The following is an 18,839-nucleotide window of genomic DNA, read 5'->3' on the forward strand; positions in this document are numbered from 1 at the left end:
TGAGAATGGATCGTTTACAAGTGAATTTGAGGATATCAATACATAGCATCATTGGATCCAAACGTCTATTCTTATGGAGATGCCGAAACCGAATTCCGATTAAGGAACCGATTCCAATTCCAAAGCGCCTTCCGATTTCGAATTTGGAGCCGATTCCGGAATCGATTCTGGAACCTGATTCGGGACCTACTATCCGGAATCGATTCTAAAAAAACTTCGGAGCTAGCCGGAATCGATTCCGACGGAAACTTCCTTTTTCCCATCACTAAACTGTACTGTCCATCTGCATACCAACCGGAAAAACAGCCACAGCTCACCCATCAAACCGAGAAATATCACGTACGTAGGGTACAGCAGCTACATTTGCTTTGGTGCAGCTTCCGTACGCTTCGTAAGGATAGGACACGCATCAGCAGCTTGCACAATCCTTGCATACTTACCACCAGATACTCCAGGTTCGATCGTACAAGCATGTACACGGTTTGCGGGATGTATTCCGACACGGACGGGAAGCTGTGGAAATCCATAATAACCTACACCAGGTCCAGGTTTTTGATGCGGTTCAGTGTCTGGTTAACTGGTTAACAGTGACAGTCTGGTTGTCTCCTCTTCTTCTTTCGCACAACAACCGTTGTCGGTCATGGCCTGTTGCCTGTAGGGGGGTGCCTTGTGGGGTTGGCTTTCAGTGACTTTTGGATTACCCCCCACAGCAGGATAGTCAGTCCTACGTATGGTGACACGGTCTATTTGGGGCTTGAACCCATGACGGGCCTAGTACAGTCCCCAATACTCGCCCCAATAGGTAGATACTCGGTCCCAGAATTTCAGCGTCCAGCTTTTTAACTGGAAGATTTGAGATTCTGTTGAAGTTGCTGTTGTCTTATCTCGATGAATAATTATTCAATGTTAGCTTATGTCGAATCACCTTGCACACAATTAGAAACGATGTTGTAGCGCTTTTTCACATACTGTAGACAAACAGGTTTCGATTTATTGTAAAAAGGAGTATTTGCGCATTATCAGTAACATACTTTTTCGTTTGCTTGTTTGTTTACTATACCAGAGTTCCCTAATTTTTCATTTTTATATGGTTTTTCCCTCTCTCTCTCTCTCTGTTCTGGTTTATGTGCCGCCCCAGAGGAGTAAAGATTGTGTATATATATGTGTGTGTGTGTGTTTTTTAAATATATTTAAATAGTTTCTTGGCTGTAACATGCTTTCGTAAGACTCCCTCCACTCTATAGCATTCATTCTGAACACGCACAGTTCCACTTTTCTTATCCCCTAAACGAATGTAGTTTCCGTCGCGCAATTAATGGGCCAATTAAAGCCATAAAATGGTTGAATATGTTGAGCTGTTGCAAAGGATACTGATAACGTATCACATTGCGTAGCAGAAGTTTGAGGCTTCTTGTTCACAACAAACTCGTTATGGTTGTGTGCTTCACGTTTAACATGCTCAAGGAATACATTCTCTTTAAATGCCATCTCCGCCAAACGATATCGGTGTACCGATACAACTAGCCCTTGGATAAATGGAAACTTGTTCATAAACATTCAGCACTGCGCAACTCGCCTGGCTGTAAGATCTAGACATTGCAAACATCTAATTAGCAGCAATCCTTTCCCCGCATTCGGCAAAACAAAACTTTTCGAATGATAAATGTTAAAGAGAGGATTATATAGAGGGGATCAGCTCGATCAGTTCAAATTCTAGTGTATAACGATCGCTCCGAAAGAGAGAACCGAAACTCAACTGTAGTTCTGTTGATCTGCATCATCAGCGCAATGGTTTATTTATGATGATAATTACACGTGAATGTTTGCCTTTCATTGCAGCATGCTGATACCATTCAACTGCATTCCTTGTACGAGGTTGCCCTTGTGGCTGTGGCTGTGTGTCTGTCTGTATCGATGTGTGGGGAGGCAAGCTTGTAAGCGCGCTTCTGCTGACTTATCTGATCGGTCGTGTATCATCATAAGATTAGTTAATAATAATAATAAATGGATAAATTGTACCACAGTAATAGGCAAAACTTCTATTAGGTTTGCGTACGCATGGAGTGGAGTGTATCATTTTAACAACTGCTATAGCCTTTTTACTATTTCCTTTTCTATTTCGTAGTCGCACTCGTATTCGATTTTTGCTATTATATTATATCCTCAAATACTGTTTCCTTTGCAAAACACGCAACTGTTCTCTCACGTCTGGCTCATTCTGTCCACAATCCGTCGTCTACGCATCCTTCGTTTCCTTTACTATCACTTATCATTTATATTTTGATCATCATTGCGCTATTAATATACCTTTTACGTCTGGAATTTTAAAACATAGGTCTAGTATTGTGTGGCTTTTCTTTTGTATGGTACTTACATTCCGTCTATTTTAAGCTGCATAAATTGAAGCACAACTAATTGTTCGGCTCTAGCTAATCTAACTTAAAACGACATTGCTCGGTAGGTAAAAAAAATAACTATATGCTCAGATTTTCGGTTTTGTAACATAAGGTCCAGGGTAAAACTTAAAACAAAATTCTTTGGCATTTTTGTTTGTTGTAACGATTCGAGATTCACGTTACTGCAAAATATTGCCCCATCTTGCGTAGGTTACGGCAGTAAATAAAATGTAACCAGTTCCGAGAGATTTACGCCTATCAGTGTCGGTTGAAAACTAAAACGTTGTTCAGCAAATGCGCTAAAATATTGGCAATCATCATGGCTCGTTTGCGGAATGTTTGTGTTTAGGAAATTGCTATTGCTATCGAAATTAAAATTGTGCGTGATGACAAGGTATCAGCAATCATTAAAATGTTAAAATCATGTTTCGCTAAAGTACAATAATACTTAAGAATCGTGCACTGAGAGAGAGTTTAGCATTGTACTGCCATTGTTTGCTTAAAAATAGTTGATTGGTACATTTTAATTACTGGAGATTTGAGACCGTTTGTTTAACAGGCAAAGTTTCACCTCGATTCATGTTTCGAGACATGACGCGTGATCGGTGAGTATGGTAGAATCTTGGTGGACCAGCAACATTACTGAAATGGCGTCTATGTTTCGTGAGTGTGTAAAAATAGGCGAATAATTTAAAACAAAAATTTAAAATAGCATTACGATGAAATACACAATAGCTAAATGCTCTAATACTGTTACCGTTCTGTTCTGCTTTTCGAATCAGAAATCGATCTTGTACCTCTATAGTTTTCGTTATTTGTCCGCTTTTGTGTGAATAAGAGCGTGCCAGAGTTGAGATAATATAGTTACTTTTTTGATTTTTTCAATAGCAAAGGTAGTCCGGTCTTGGTCTTGTGCTTCGAAACCAGTATGGTTGCGGTTTTACTGGTGGATTGGGCCTCGGATTGACCATTGCCCTCTTCTTCACCAGCCAGTTTGGCTATTTCTTGGCAGAGCATCGACTGTTTGCGATTATCGCCTTCATCGTTGATTGCCACAGGGGACGAAGGAATATTGTATAACGTTCCCGTCGTTTTTATCGTTGCACCTAATGCGCCGCCAGCAGAACCTAGTTTTGCTACCGATGGGTTGCTTATTTTTGTGCTGATTAAAACAATTGTGGACCCAGTTCTATTTCCACCGGGCAGCGCTGTGCCAGCTAGAGACTGTTTGTCTGGTGATACCGATCGTTTTGCTGACAAATTTCCTTCGGAAGTGATGTTTAGTTCCTCTCGCTGTGTAGCACCAACGCGCTCTGACTCTCCTATTGGTGGTATTTTTACGTTGGTACGATAACAGGACACGCTAGTTGCTGCACTTATGCCTTTACCTGGAAGAGATGCAACCTTCACGTTTGAATTACAACCGCTTGCGAGCGTAGTGGGAGATTGGTATTCTACGGCAAAGTAACTGCCAGCCGTAGACGTTGCTTTTGGCACATTCATATCTCAAGTAGATTTATGCTGGACCTGAATCAACTTTTCCATTTCCTTCTGAATGCCACTAAGCTCCGTTATTTGAGCATTGAACTGATTGCACAGATTTGTCATCTGTTTTAACTGTAAACAAAAAGTGACCAAATGTTTTAGTTTCGACTCCAGCACATGCCATAACAACAATGCATCCAATCCAAACTAACTTACCGTGGGATCGTTTTGTTTATCTTTGAGCGATTTATTGGCTGCCTTAAGTTCCACTTCTTGGTTCATAAGATCTGCCTCCAGTCCCTCGATTCTAGATTTCAGCGATACAATCTCACGTCTCAGCTCTTCGGTTAGCTCGGTCGAAGCTATACCGGCCGCATTGCCACCGCCAGCCAAAGGTACAGCTCCACCCTTGCCGGCCTCCAGATCTTGGTAGCGTAATTTTAATCTTTGATTTTCCTCTTTATATGAGTGCAACTGCCGCTTCCATTCATCTACGTTTGCTGTTGACTCCTGGAAAGTTAAGATACAACGTAATCGTATCAAATCGTATAAGTCGCTTTAAGTGTTGTTCAACACAAGCTAGATAAGTTGGAAAATTGACAAACCTGCAAAGCGCTCGTTAATCGTAGGTTGTTACTCTTCAATGTGGCCAATTCTATCTCCCACTTCTTTGCGTTGGCAGAACTACAAAAAATTAAAGAAAAAGAATAATCTCATTGGTTGTATCGTTACTGGGTGATACTTTCGAACATTAAACGATTGTTCCTACCTTTGTGCTAATGCAAGTTTTAATCTTTCGTTCTCATATTTAAGCTGTTGCTCTGTCGTCGAAGGTACGGTGCCATCGCTCGATACTGTATTGTTAATTGACAACTGCTTGAGTTCGCTATTCAGATTGTTAGCATTCGTCTCACTGATATTGTTGTGCGATGGGCTATCCGTTTTACAACTCTGCAAAAAGCAAAGAGCGGAGCGTTAGAAGAACAAGACCAAACTATCGGTAAAAGCCCATTCAATGCGCCGGACATCATACGCTTGGAAAACTTACTGTCGAAATGGTACTTGCCGGTGCTAGCGGTGGCTCCAAGTTTCCAGACTCGAAGATATCGCCACTATTGGCCGAAGCACGAGCCGTTATTGGCGATGCGTTAGCCGAAGCTGCGGCCGAGTTGCCATTTGCGGAGGCCTTGTTGAGAGCGTCCTTAGTGGCTTCCTTTACCTCTTGAAACTTTACTATAAACTGTAGCGAAAAATCATGCATCAATAGTTTCGTTGATTCGTACAACTGTATTGTAAAGTACAACGATTTCACATACCTTTCCAAGTTCCGCTTCCGATGCAAAACCCAGCCCGTACACAGTATTGGCACGTACATCACTCCATTGACCAAACTTCTGGGATGTTTGAGTGAAGGTCATATTAGGAGTAATAGTGGAATTGATAACAGCCTGTTAAACATAATCGGAAAGCAGCATTAGCACGGGGTATCAAATTGAATCAAATTTGACATATCTCCTGCCGCTGCGGCCGCCGCCTACCTTGCTCCCTTCAACGCTGATGATTCGATAGAGATTGCGAGAGGAATCATAGAAGAAACTAACGGCGATGGCCTTCGAACTTGCGGTTATCCAGGTGCGTTTGGTTTTGGGATCTATGTGGAACACATGAGCGTTGCAAGTGAAAATTGGTTGCTCCCTGCGAATTGAAAGAAAACTGTAAACACAGCACATCTCCGAAGCCCGAACGCACTACACGTCTCGCCCCTTGACTTTTTTCCTCTACAATTCGCCCCTCATTTGTGGGTGGTGTACAGATTATTCTGCCTTTAGGACCATTTGCCCGACGTGAGGGACGCTTACTTTCAGGACATGCGAATATTGCTTTAGCGATGGAAAATACATCTTCACTTACCCCATTGTGCAGGACAACTTCCTATAACTGTTTTAACATGAAGAGAGTCGATCTAAAACACCACCCCGAAGGTAAATTTGTCGATATTGAATCGCAGGTCCACCAACAATTTTTTTCTCTTGCACACATCCAAAATGAGCGAAGGTCAGGTATGTTCATGAAATCCCATGAAGTCCCATGAGCGCCATGTTTGATTCCAGTTTGACACTCAATGAACAGCGTGTTTTTACGAATGTGCTGTTGAATTAGCCGTTATCGCACGATGTGCAATAACTTTACATTATTTTTTTATAAATCAAATACATATGTCTATAGTTAATAAAAGTAAAGTATTATCAAAGAACTATATTAAATAAAACAATAAAGAACTTAGCTATATTAAAACTTTGATTGTCGAATTTTTTTGGAATTACAGTCATTGGGGCCCTTCACGATTCTAGTCAGTTTTTTGTACGGAGTTTGACAGTTGGAGGCTGAAATCATGTAAACACGCCATACAAAACCACACAAAAAACTAGCCTGCCATTTTTAGTCTAAATTATTCTAGCCTCAAAACTAGAATTAGATTCGATTACCTGCTCGAACACACGGTGTTGTTTACATTTGCCTCAAGGTGCATTAAAGAGATCACGTGGTGGAATCTAGAATCAAAGTGTATTTAGTCCAGGTGGTCTCATCCCAAGCGCCACAGATTAAGCTTAAACGACTGGAAAATTGAATATCCTTAGAAAAAAATGAAAGCTCCACAGCTTCATTGGTTTGACCAATAGATGGCGTATTACGTATTACAACTCATCATTATATTGCTATCTTTTTCTTGCAATGTGTTTCGACAAGTTTCATCTTATCATGACCTATATAGCCTTCTAACTTTCTGAGCAAAAATGTATCTTAATGGTCGTGTGGTCAGATACGTGGGTATCAACACCAACACCATTACTCGAATCTCATTTGCTTCAGTGTTGGTGGTTTCCATTGGAGTTTAGTATTTAAACAATTGTATCGCCGTTCTAGTTCTAGCGATGCATAACTTCAATGCGAAACCATACAACAGTACAGAGGAAACGAGAAAGCTCTCCTCCAAGCGAGGAAGCTTCACTGGTTGGGTATCCCACAAACAGATGGCGCCACCAGCTTTTTGCTATTTTTAGAATGCATGAGTCGTTTGCCGTCTGCTAAACGAAGTCTTTCTATATTCCGTTTAGGTAGAGAACTTGAGTCGTTTTGAAGCCGTTTAGTGGTCGTTTAGTGGATTTTTGGCACTTGCGATGCCTTAGCGCAGACAATTGTCTTTTTTCTCATGCACGCGCGCCTAACACAGTGCATACGGGACTCGTTATTTACTTATCTTACTTATCCGGCGCTACAACCGCTTTGCGGTCTTGGCCTGCCTCAGGAGTGTCCGAAACCGCTCACGGTCTCGCGCCTTCGTCTTCCAGTCCGTTATCCCGGCTTTAATGGCGGACGCCTCCACGCCTTCTTGCAACCTCAGTTTGGGCCTACCACGCCTCCTCTGTCCTTGTGAACGGTCTAAAAAGACTTTACGGGCTGGGCTTCCATGCATGGCGCGTTTCCTTTCGAACGCGGCTAAGAGGGTTTCAGATTTGGACAGTGTCCATGTCTCAGAGGTGTATGTGAGTACCAGTACTATATAGGTACTATATAGTCCCAGCTTCGTCCGTCGCGACAGGTTCTTTGAGGTAAACTGCTTTTTCAGGCCGTAAAATGACCGGTTGGCAGCCAGCATCCTTGCGCGCAACTCAGCTACCATGCTATTGTCGTTGCTGACCTTTGACCCAAGATAGGTGAATTCTGGGACGACTTTAAAAGTGCGTTCACCTTTCGGTATGTCACACCTACGTAGGTTTGGATTATTTATTGGTAGGTCCGCTGATGTTGCCACCATCAGTTTGGTCTTTGCCTCATTTATTTGCAATCTGAGGGTCTCTGCCGACAGCTCGATCCCTTGGTAGGCTCCTGCTACATAGGAGAGCCGCAGATCAATGATGTCTATATCATCAGCGTATGCCAGGATCTGGGTTGACTTATAGAAGATGGTTCTCGTAGTTTCTACCCTCGAGACGCGGATGGCCCTCTCTAGCGCCAGGTTGAATAGCAGACAGCCAAGCCCGTCCCCCTGGCACAGACCTTTGGTGGTAGCAAAGTCCTGAGAGTTTTCCATCCATCCTCACCTGGTAACTGACGTTGGTCATAGTCATTCTAACTAGCCATATCAGTTTGGCCGGGAATCCAAATGAGCTCATAGCGTCGTACAGTTTTACCCTGGCTATGCTGTCATATGCGGCTTTGAAGTCAATGAAGAGATGGCATGTGTCGTTTCTGTTTTCAACCATCTTCTCCAAGATCTGCTGGTGAAGATCTAATCAGTGGTTGATTTTCCGCTTCGGAATCCTTTTTGGTAGTTTCCGACTATCTCTTCGACGTGCGGGACAACGATCAGGGAGAATATTTTATAGGCGGTATTCAATACCGTAAATTTGATGAGTCTCGTTTTCTAGTCGTGCACCTCCATTCTTGACCAGTTTAGCTGCGATTCCGACGGTTCCGAGTGCCTTGTTATTTTTCAGCCGACGGATAGCCTTTCGTGTTTCTTCTATGCTAGGAGGCAGTAGCATGACACTATCTGCTAGTGGAGCCTCTAGCTGTTCGCTAAAGTGGTCGTTGAGTAATTCATCAAAGTACTGAGCCCTCTGCGTGAGGAGCTCTGGCTGGTTACTAACCAGATCTCCATCTTTGTTGCGACAGCAGGTTACCTTAGGTACAACGTTGTTTCGGTGACCTGCTATTGCTTGGTAAAACTTTTGTGTCGGTCCGTACGCCTCTCTGGTTTGCTCGGGTTGCCGCATGTTTTGCTCTTCCAAAGCATGTTTCTTTGAGCGGTGAAATCGTTTCTCTTCGCGTCTGAGCCGTGTATATTCCTCTGCGCATGGCCGCGTTCTATGCCGTTGTTGCATTGCTCGGTATGCATTGTTCTTATGTTCGGTCACTTGTCTGCATTCTCCGTCGAACCAGCCAGATTTGGTGTTGCCACGACGTGGTGGGAGTATATTTCTTGCACAGTTTATTATTTTTGTTTTCACAGCGTTCCACCTCTCGCTGGTAGTTTCGTATCTATTTGACGGTAGTAGAGACTCGTCTAAAGCGGCTTTGAATTCCTGTTGGACAGTAATGTCCTTAGATAGTCCGTGTTGAGCCGAGGCTGCATGTTTTCTCTGCCCCTATACAACGTATCACTAAGCCAACCAAGTAGTGATCGGAATCGATATTGGCTCCTCGGCTCCTGTTCGAACATTTAACAGACTCGAGTGTCGTCGACAAAATAACGGCTTATTAACACGTGGTCGATCTGGTTGAAAGTTTCTCCATCCGGGTACGCCCACGTTATTTTGTGGATGTCCCTCCGTGCAAATTTGGTACATCCTACAACCAGATTGTTCGCTGCGGCGAACTGGACCAATCTACTACCATTATCGTTACTGTGCTCATGCAGACTGTGATAGCCAGTGTATTGACGGTACATTGGCTCCCTACCGACTTTTGCGTTGAAGTCCCCCAGGATGATTATGAGGTCATGCCCGGGGCACGCATCTATGGTTCTAGCGAGGCGGCCGTAAAACAGGTCCTTCTCCTCTTTCTCTTCGGTAGGGGCGTAAAAGTGTATGGGGCTTATGTTAAAAAATTTGTCTATTGCGCAGGGTGCATAGCCAATCGTTTGTAGCCTTGAAATCAGCCGTGGACCTACGGCGAAACCCGTTCCGTGGCGGTGGCGGTCTTGGCAGCTGTAGTAGATGTCGTAGCATTGCTTAGCACGCCTGTTGTGCACACCGTTCCCTAGCCACCGAATATCTTGTAGAGCTACGAGATCCATGCTCAGTGTGGCTAGCGCGTCATCAAGTTGTTTCAAGGCTCCGGCTTCGCTAAGAGTGCGTACGTTCCATGAGCCTATTTTAATCGTAGTCCAGGGGCATTGCGTAGGGTCGGTATCGTGAAGTCCGTTTCGCATTCTTCTGTAGCTTTCCGTAGTCATTGATTACATGAGACTGGGTGACTGGCCCTGCGCTCACGTGGCCGTTTTGTTTAACCTCGGGTTACCCCCCCCCCCCGACGTTCAGGCACCCAGTTTCCCGGGATACTCACCAAAGGGTTAGAGTTGGAAATAGGAGAGCCTGTATTATCCCTTGGGGGGCTTCGGATCCCATCCCATCCATTACAGAGTGCAGGGGCTCGTTATTATACAAAGGAAATTTAGAGTTCTGCCTACCGTTCTTGCGACGCTCATACCGTTTGACGCCCTTAGTTTTTTTTTGTTCTGTTTGCATCAACACTATCCTTGTTCAATAGAAAAGATTCAGATCTACTAACATCATATTTTTATCCCGGTGTTTGTATGGGCTGCTTCCACTGTGGATTGGAATCACCTACCCCATATGCAAGAAGGGTGTTCAACAGCACCTATAAAGTATTCTGTCTGGGTAATCTCTCCTTTAGAAAGGATCCTATAAGCCAGCAGTACAGCAATGTGAGAATAGAATCACCGCACCAGAAGTTGCACAGGTAAGACAATCTGCATACTCCACGCCACTCGAACAGCTCCACGGAATCGTTGATATACTTAGAAAAGGAACTCATTTGTGTTTACAGATGATTAGCAACAACGTCTAAACAAGTGTTTCGCCTTGATGTCCTGCGGACATTCAGTATTAACTTTTACGTATCTACTTACTTCCGAACAGGTTCAAAGTGCGCACTGTGCGCACAGCACACTTAGGGCAGTGTGCATTTGCGCACAGCACACTGAATTGTGCTACTTTACCCAACACTAGTTATCATACCTTGTCTGATATATTTTGGATGATGCCATTGAACATATGATGCCGTAACATGTGCATAGATGTAAGGCCCAGACAGTGCCACCACCCAAGACGGTTCACAGCGGACTGTGGGTTCAGGGCAATCAAGAGTGCCAGGACGAGGAGGTTGATTTCAGACATTTTAGCTAGTTATGCACGTTGCCACGCGAGCATAGTAAAATCGTTCCGCTCCTCAAACGAATCAATCGGAAACATATTTTTTTTATATGATCCTGCTAGGTTTGGTCAGGACTGTATGATTGATACGGCAGTTCGAAACGAACGAGACGTTCGAAGGGGTCGACGCAATCGGAACAATTGAAACTATTTGAACGGTTAGTAGAAATAAACGGCAGGGTCGATCCATTTTATCATCATGCCACGTAATTTTAACAAATAGAAGTAGTGAAAGTAAAACTGCGGTAACAACGATGAAAATTGTTGTAAATTGACCCTGTAAAAACAATAACAGCGCGCCGGTATCCGGTATCAAACAAACTGTCTAGATGGCCACATTTCAACGGGTAACGGATTAAATTTCTTTTGATTCAGAAATATTCATTCAATTTCTGACAAACATTCAAAGCTTTACACTATACCTTTACCAGCTTATTGATCGACACTAATCGTTGCTATAGTATGCTTCTAATAAATCAACCTAATTTATAAAAACAAATTGCATTATTGTTATTCGACGTTCGCCAGCCATCATAATACGGGTTTCTTCAACAATGCCTTGATTTAATCTGTTCCTTGTGCAAACGCATTGGCCTGACGGTGTGTATCCAAAATAGCAGGTATTTCATTCTTCCGAGGGAGGAACCCGCTTTCAGCAATCTACTACATAGAGGATACCGCTGTCAAAAGGGAAGTATTTGTCAAAGTCCTTGGTGTTATGCTTGACGCAAATTTTATTTCCAAAGAGCATATTGATGTCATTGCTAAAAGATTTTCAGAACGACCAAATCATTTCACAATCCGGTATGCATCTAAGCCGTCTACTGCAGCATCTGTTCGTCCGGTGCTATAATATGCGAGCGTGCTCTGGGGTCGTACAACTGCTAATACTATTGATCGGATCTAAAACTATTCAGCGCAAATTTATTCGCTATGCTCTACGCTTTCTTCCCTGACGCGACCGTGCCAATCTTCCATCACATCACTCTCTCACTCCACTTGGTGACGCACAGACGTGGTTTTGATCGCTCCTGCTTATCCTAGTATTTTAACGCGGCTTGATTAATCGTCCTGTGGCTGGTTGATACTTTATCGCTTGTGACTTTTGCACAACTTTGGGCTTTGCGATATCACTGGTTGTGTGCCTGCTTTCCAGTGTATCATAATGACTATCTGTATAATTTGCTCTACGGCATTTTATCCAAATGGTGAACCATTACATTTGTCGTGTTCGGGGGTGTGTGGCCGTTTGTTCCATGCTCACTGTGCCGGTGTCTCGGAATCTACGTTAAGTGAATTGTTGGCAGATTGTGGTCTGTGCTGGCTGTGCAAACAATGTGACGCCTTGCGTAGATCGAAAAAGCCTGTATTGTTTCCCGAGATTGAGGCCGCCTTGGTTAATTCAATGGATGGCATTTTCTCGTCTCTAGGAAACGCCATTAACTCGATAAGAGCGGATCTGCTTCTCCGTTTTAAGCAGCATCTATTTAGTGAGCTTTAGTGTGCTTACCGGACTTGGCAAATATTTTGTCCTATCACTGACTCTAATTCATGTGTCTCTCTTCAATGTCTGTTAGACTCCTTCTCCTTTTGGTGTTCTGCAAACTTTCTCTCCCTGTGTATCGATAAATGTGCTTATATATCTTTCTCTCGGAGCTCAAATGTGTTGTCTCATAATTATTCATTAAACTCTGTTGTATTAAATCGTGTTAATGTCATTCGTGATCTTGGCGATTCTCCTTGATGCAAAGCTGTCATTCAATCAACATATTGAGCGCACCATTAACCATGCCAATAATGTACTAGGAATGATTTGTGCTATGGCAAATGATGTGCGTGGCCCTATATGCCTTAAAGCCCTTTTCTGTAGCTTAGTCCGCCCTATTTTTGAATACGCTAGCATTGTGTGGTGCCCAGTCAGCTCGGTATGGATTGAAAGGGTTGAAAATGTTCAATGCAGATTCACCCGTATTGCCATTAGGCGTCTTTTAGGGCAATCGGGTGCTTCTCTTCCCCCTTATGAAGTCCGGTGTCGTATGCTTGGATTGATGACCCTGCACGATCGTCGCTCTGCTTCTCAAGCTTTGCTTATCAGCGGTTTGCTTTGGAACGAGATTGATTGTCCTTCACTACTTAACAGAATACCGCTGTACGCGCCTGCTCGCTTTCTTCGACGCCGCGATTTCCTTCAAATCCCGTCGAGAAGAACGCTTTATGGCACCAATTATCCGTTTTTTCGATCCCTCCATCGCTTCAACAGTGCCTCTGGTGTGTATGATTTTCATATCCCCCCTCAATTCCTTCGCCCCCTCTTCCGTCAGTTCTTTGACTCCCTTTTTGTTTCCCCATCCTAATTCTTTCATCTTACTTGTGTTGGCTGTGTCGCAAATTGCTTGCTGTCTAGTATATGTTTGTCTAGTAAGTATTTGTTTGTTATCATTAATTTAAAGTTTTAGTCAGTAAGTTTCCCTATATTTAGCCCTCTGAGGCAGATAATTGTATCTAAATAAATAAATAAATAAATAAATATACTGCATGGTGCCGTCTTCTTGCCACTGAGCCTCTTGCCGTAAAGAAACATAACGCACAGTGCCTTTTAATCGGTGGTCTTCTCAACGGTGCCATCGGCTCACTGTCTCTGTTGTCCCGTATCAACATGCTTGCACCATCTCGGCCGCTAGAAATATGGCGTGGAGGCGTCCGTCAGGGCTGGCAAGCTGGAAGGCTGGGACTGGCAGGCGAAGGCGCGAGACCCTGAGCGGTTTCTCCTGAGGCAAACCAAGACCGCAAAGCCCGGATAAGTAAGTAAGTAATTAATTACAAAAGTTGGCAGAGTACTAGTTCTTAGGACACCTTACAGGATTTAGGTTGGTGCCCCGAGGATGGCGAATCATTCCCCTCCCCCGCAGTCAGCAACAGTTATAGAAGGGCATGTGGCCGATGATCGTTAGGGCCCCATGGCATCCCCACCCCTCCCCTCCCCCCCTCCCTGCTCATCACCTGTAGGTGGCCTCAATTCGTCTTACCGGGCCCCTGATATCCTAAATCCGGCACTGGGGATATCTTCAGAGCAGTTCAAAGATAGATTCCGGCTTCTGCCATGGCTAATGTAATGCTGCGAGTATTACTATCACTTTTGTAATAATTGCTGCAACGGCATTATTTTGAAAATCTTCAATTAGGCCACTGTGCCAGTTAAATTAAATAATTAATAATGATAATAATAATAAGTATTGCAATATTAATGGGAATAGTAGAAGCAAATAACGACAAATAAAAAAAATGTAACTGCTTACTGATATGATGAGGGCATCGGTACATACAATTATGGCCAGCCCTGTACAAAATGGCAATCATGCAACTCCCTACAGTATTTGATATGAATTAAGTAAAATTCACAACAAAAAAATTTAAAAAAAATACAGAAACACACATACAAAACCACTGCTGGGCATGAATGAAATTAATGTATCGTATTTGACGTCGCTTGTGGCCGATGGACGGCGCCTGCGCAACATTTTCATGTCACCCATGGACGGAAAGCTTGTTTGAAGATGTATGTTTCTATCAATAGCATTCCGAAGGTGTGCAGAGCATACGGAAGAGAAAGAAAATTTGCTACCACTCATCAATTTTGCATTTTTGCAGCATACGGTATTGTGAGAAAGCAGCACAAGCGGTAAGCAGCATGCACCAAACGTCTTTCGAACGCCCCGCAGGCATCGGTGTGCTGGTGTATTTGTAAAGTAAAAACGTAGCTTTGTGAAATAATGCCGTTCATGCACTGTAGTGTACCGGATTGAGCGGAACACTGATAACAAAACGGTGCACCATTAGCAGCACACCACACGGGGCACACACGGGTCGATAGGTAAGTCCGCACCAGCAGCAGTGGGCCATCGACTGTGTTGGGCGAGCTTCTGGAGAAGGGCCCGCACAACTCGCGCAAATAGAACCATCGTTAGGTGTTTGCTGCGTTAGGTGGTTGTGGCGTGTGTGGCTCATTTTTGCTACAAAAGCATACATTTGTAGCATTCAATTTTGTTTGGCAGCATATTTCATCTCTTCCCCTCCCGGACGGAAGCCGTGGGTGCAAGTAAAAATGACCTTTCGCAGCATTCGTTTGTCCTACATTGCAATATGGAACATCTTCTTGGTGCTACCAATCGTCACCTCTGACAATGACTATATCTCAGGTAAGCAAGCAATTAATTGTGCAAAGTTTAGTGTGCAGTTTGAAGTTTTCTGCTGGCAATAATAAGAAAAAAACAACTGAAACTTAAAAACGCTCATCGATCGATACAGCGATACACACATACGCGTGTGATCTAAACAAAGTGAACAAAGCAAATCCTGTGTGAAGCCATCACCAATCTCTCTTGCATATTCGTACTAATTTTCTTAGTGATTCGAACTTGTTGCTTCTCCCCACATGTATTGCTTTGTGTTCAATGTGATCGTTATCAGGAGTTAGCTTATTGATTTGTTCAATAGAATAATAGTACAGAAGCTTCCCTGTCAGCAAAATGTTGGTGGTAAAATCAGAATGCATTGACGTATGGCTTAAATAATGTACATTCAAAGCAATTATTAGCATCGTAAATGATCCACGCAAAACGCATTGATTACACGGGATAATGTATTGCATATGTACATTGATTGAAAAAAGACAATATGCTAAACTGCACCTATTTCTACACAGGCTACCATCGTCGATTGCACCCGATGACCCCAGTGTCGTGGACATCAAAAGGTGATATAAAGCAATCTTGTTTACCCCTGTTAACAACTCCCACCCTAATCTTTACACATTAACCTTTCCCGCCCTCCTTCCACTTACAGATGGACATGATACGAGGGACAATCTGGTGAAAACGATCAACATTTTCATCGAGGAACAGGCGCGTCGCCGCTTTCTCGAGCATCTACAGCGACTGCAGGCGGCAGGAAGCAAAAGCATACCGGCCCCTTCGTATCTTGGCACGGGCGAACTGTCGGACGAGTATCGGCCAACGTACACGTACCAGTTGCCGCTAAACAATCAGATTGACTCAAGCGAACCGATTAACTTTGCCGTTGGTCCTAGCGATCCTCGATTCTACGACCAAACTACTGGCCTGGGCCGTGAATCGGACCTCGATGAGCTCGGCGGTGCGCTGGGTGACGGTGGCGATGGACCGTCTCCCTACGACAGCACGGAACGACTCGGAACTGGACTGAACGATGGTCGTTCCGTGTTGGCACCGGGCGGTGAAAGCGTCGCCGCCCAGAAGCCGATTGAGGACTACCGCCATCCACCACCACCACCTCCGATACGTCCCAAGATTGGAAAAGGTACGAACGGGCGCAAACCATTCAAGAATGGAACACTGACGACCCTATCTACTACCGCGTCGGATCGGAGCAGCTCCAACGGCGTCGTGCAGCAACCGATCGAGATCGGCACCGGATTGGGCATGTATCTTATTGCACTGATTGCTGGTATCAGTGCAGCCATTACGGTAGCCCTTATTTCGATAGGTTTCGGATGGTACACGTAAGTGTTCGATTGCGCTCCCCAGACCACACTATGCACTATATTCTGCACGATTTGTATTGTAAATGTATTTTATTTTCGATCACGCACAAACAGCCTTCACAAAAGGACCAAAGCGGCAGCGGACGTTGAGTATCCGGCGTACGGTGTAACGGGACCAAACCGGGACTCGGCCGCAGGCATCGGAGTGGCAGCGGCCACCGCAGGCGATCGAAAGCTCGCACAGAATGCGCAAATGTACCACTACCAGCATCAGAAGCAACAAATAATCGCAATGGAAAATACGACGCGCAGTGCGGCCCACTCGGAACAGCCGAGTGAGGATGAGAACGAGGAAGGTGACTACACCGTCTACGAATGTCCTGGGTTGGCACCGGTAAGCAAGCGCCTATATTTGAAGGCTGAGAGTAAGTTTTTGATCCACATTGCTTTACATTACACAGACCGGTGAAATGGAGGTGAAGAATCCTCTCTTCTTGGAGGATGGGCCTATTAATGGTGTCTCCCTGCAGCCATCGATTAGCGGCGAAGGCCCAGCTATTGGGGTGGTATATTTGGAAAAAGCGGTACAGCCGCAGGCTCACAACAATTCGAAGAAATCGGTAAGGAATATTTACAACATATTTACCGCCAAACATATTGTGAGATGTGCTAATTTCTCTTCCCATCGTCGTTACAGGGAGAATAAGCCTAAACCCTTGACAAGTGTTGCAGATGCCGCTCACATTGATATCCCGTTCCTTGCCCAATATCCAGTACCTAACATTTCAGATCAGTGTTTTTAGTCATACGTCTTAGCCTGAAGCAATCTATGAAGCTTTGCCGATGCTCCCTGTCCATTCAAGGCCTAAGGTTTTACATTTCATTCCAATCAATTCGTTGTCTTCATTGAATGGGATTGCTACTGCAGCATCCAATAACTTACTCCTACTTCTAAAACTGTTATCAAACAATGCCAATATTTTACACTTTAAACTTCTTCTCTATACTATTATTATTATTATTACATTCTCCCAATCCTTTCATGATGGATCCGAATCCGGTCATGTAAAACAAAACGAACAAACTGATAACTTGAACAAAGTTACTGTAGCATGTTAGAGTAACAGTGCATGATGATCAATATATATATATATATATACACTTTGAAATGATAAAATAAACTTCTATATTTATACACATACACAACCAAAACACATATACATAACTATATATATATATCAATGTTAATAAATTGTATCGAATCAGAGATTTTATTCTTGCCTAAGCAATGTGCAATTAAAAACCAAAACCAAATAGCAGCAACAGAAAAGACACACAACACATGTTACAAGTCGAAGAGGCTATAGTCAAATGATGAGTCGAGTTTTAGTGGCACCCAAAGGTGCGGAATGTTGCTAGGAAAGAAAGGAGATGCATGATAGGGACTGTATGATAGAACACGAACGAACAATTGTACTAGAGCATCAGCATTTATAGACTTGTGCGAGAACTATAATCACTAGGGAGAGTGAAACACGATAGGCATTTTAAATACGAACGCACGTGTACGGGCTCGAATGTGTACCGCTGAGGCAAATGGTCTAATTTAACTATACTTGTAATGATCGTCTACTAATCGAACAGTACCGCATGAGGAGCGAAATCACTGGTGCCAATGTATAACGCATGCCCAGTCCAATAATACCCATCATTTCCCTCGTACGTGTGCTGTCATTTGCTGTAGAACAGATTTTCTTGAACATTTTCCCAGTGACAGGTTGAAGGACATGGAAACATTTTGAAAAACAAAAGCCAACATATACTTTGAGCCACTCGTGTGGATTAGGATTGGTGCAATACACCGATCAGCAAGTACAGGGGCAACTGTAGTTTGAACAAAAGAATAAAACTTGTGTACTTCAACAACAATGTGTGAATAAAATAAATACATAGCGTCATGTACATGTGCATACTATATAATCTTAATGTTTTACTGTTTATTTGTTCGCAACGAGGCTGTACACAATTGTTGTCTTAAATACTAATCCCTAATCTAAACTGATCGCCTATACATAATCCAGAGGAAGGGAGGGGACGATAGAGAGTACCAGATAAACCAGAACGGAAAGCGGAGGGGGAGATGTGGAAATCAAAAAGGTAGGATGATTCATTGAATGTACGGATAGCACGCAGCAATGAGTCAGTCCGTTCCACTGCAGTACGACGAAGAGTGATGAATAAAGAGGAACTGGTACGGAGGGAACGGATGGGGGCGTAGATAGGGATTGACGAGAGCAACGTAGGGGCATCAATATGGTTAAGAAGGATTGAAGCTATGAAGACGCTTTGTGCGCTTGACCCAGCTTCCGAGATCTGTCTCCATAAGGAGGCAATACAGAGTGTCGTACACCAAGAGAGCTCAGGCATTCTTCGGGAAAGACCTTTGCACACGCTCCAAACGGTCATTGTATATCCTTGCCG

At 43.7% G+C, this 18,839-nt stretch overlaps 2 protein-coding genes across 2 annotated transcripts; one reads left to right on the forward strand and one right to left on the reverse strand.

Moving 5' to 3' along the window:
- Nucleotides 1–1,762: 1,762 nt before the first annotated feature.
- Nucleotides 1,763–5,933, reverse strand: LOC120902562 (homer protein homolog 2). Its single transcript, XM_040311403.1, has 8 exons — nt 5,793–5,933; nt 5,420–5,576; nt 5,198–5,329; nt 4,930–5,121; nt 4,651–4,832; nt 4,487–4,565; nt 4,098–4,391; nt 1,763–4,013 (listed from the first exon to the last, which is right to left on the reverse strand). Exons 1-8 carry the CDS (start codon nt 5,795–5,797, stop codon nt 3,903–3,905), a joined length of 1,152 nt encoding a protein of 383 aa, XP_040167337.1. The 5' UTR covers nt 5,798–5,933; the 3' UTR covers nt 1,763–3,902.
- Nucleotides 5,934–14,406: 8,473 nt separating this feature from the next.
- Nucleotides 14,407–18,338, forward strand: LOC120902593. Its single transcript, XM_040311449.1, has 8 exons — nt 14,407–14,424; nt 14,489–14,711; nt 14,893–15,036; nt 15,543–15,593; nt 15,683–16,376; nt 16,473–16,752; nt 16,820–16,978; nt 17,056–18,338. The coding sequence occupies exons 3-8, from the start codon at nt 14,943–14,945 to the stop codon at nt 17,062–17,064; spliced, it is 1,287 nt and encodes a 428-aa protein (XP_040167383.1). The 5' UTR covers nt 14,407–14,424; nt 14,489–14,711; nt 14,893–14,942; the 3' UTR covers nt 17,065–18,338.
- The last annotated feature ends 501 nt before the right edge of the window (nt 18,339–18,839 follow it).

Source organism: Anopheles arabiensis, chromosome 3 (assembly GCF_016920715.1).
Source record: "Anopheles arabiensis isolate DONGOLA chromosome 3, AaraD3, whole genome shotgun sequence".
In the NCBI taxonomy this organism is placed as follows: domain Eukaryota; kingdom Metazoa; phylum Arthropoda; class Insecta; order Diptera; family Culicidae; genus Anopheles; species Anopheles arabiensis.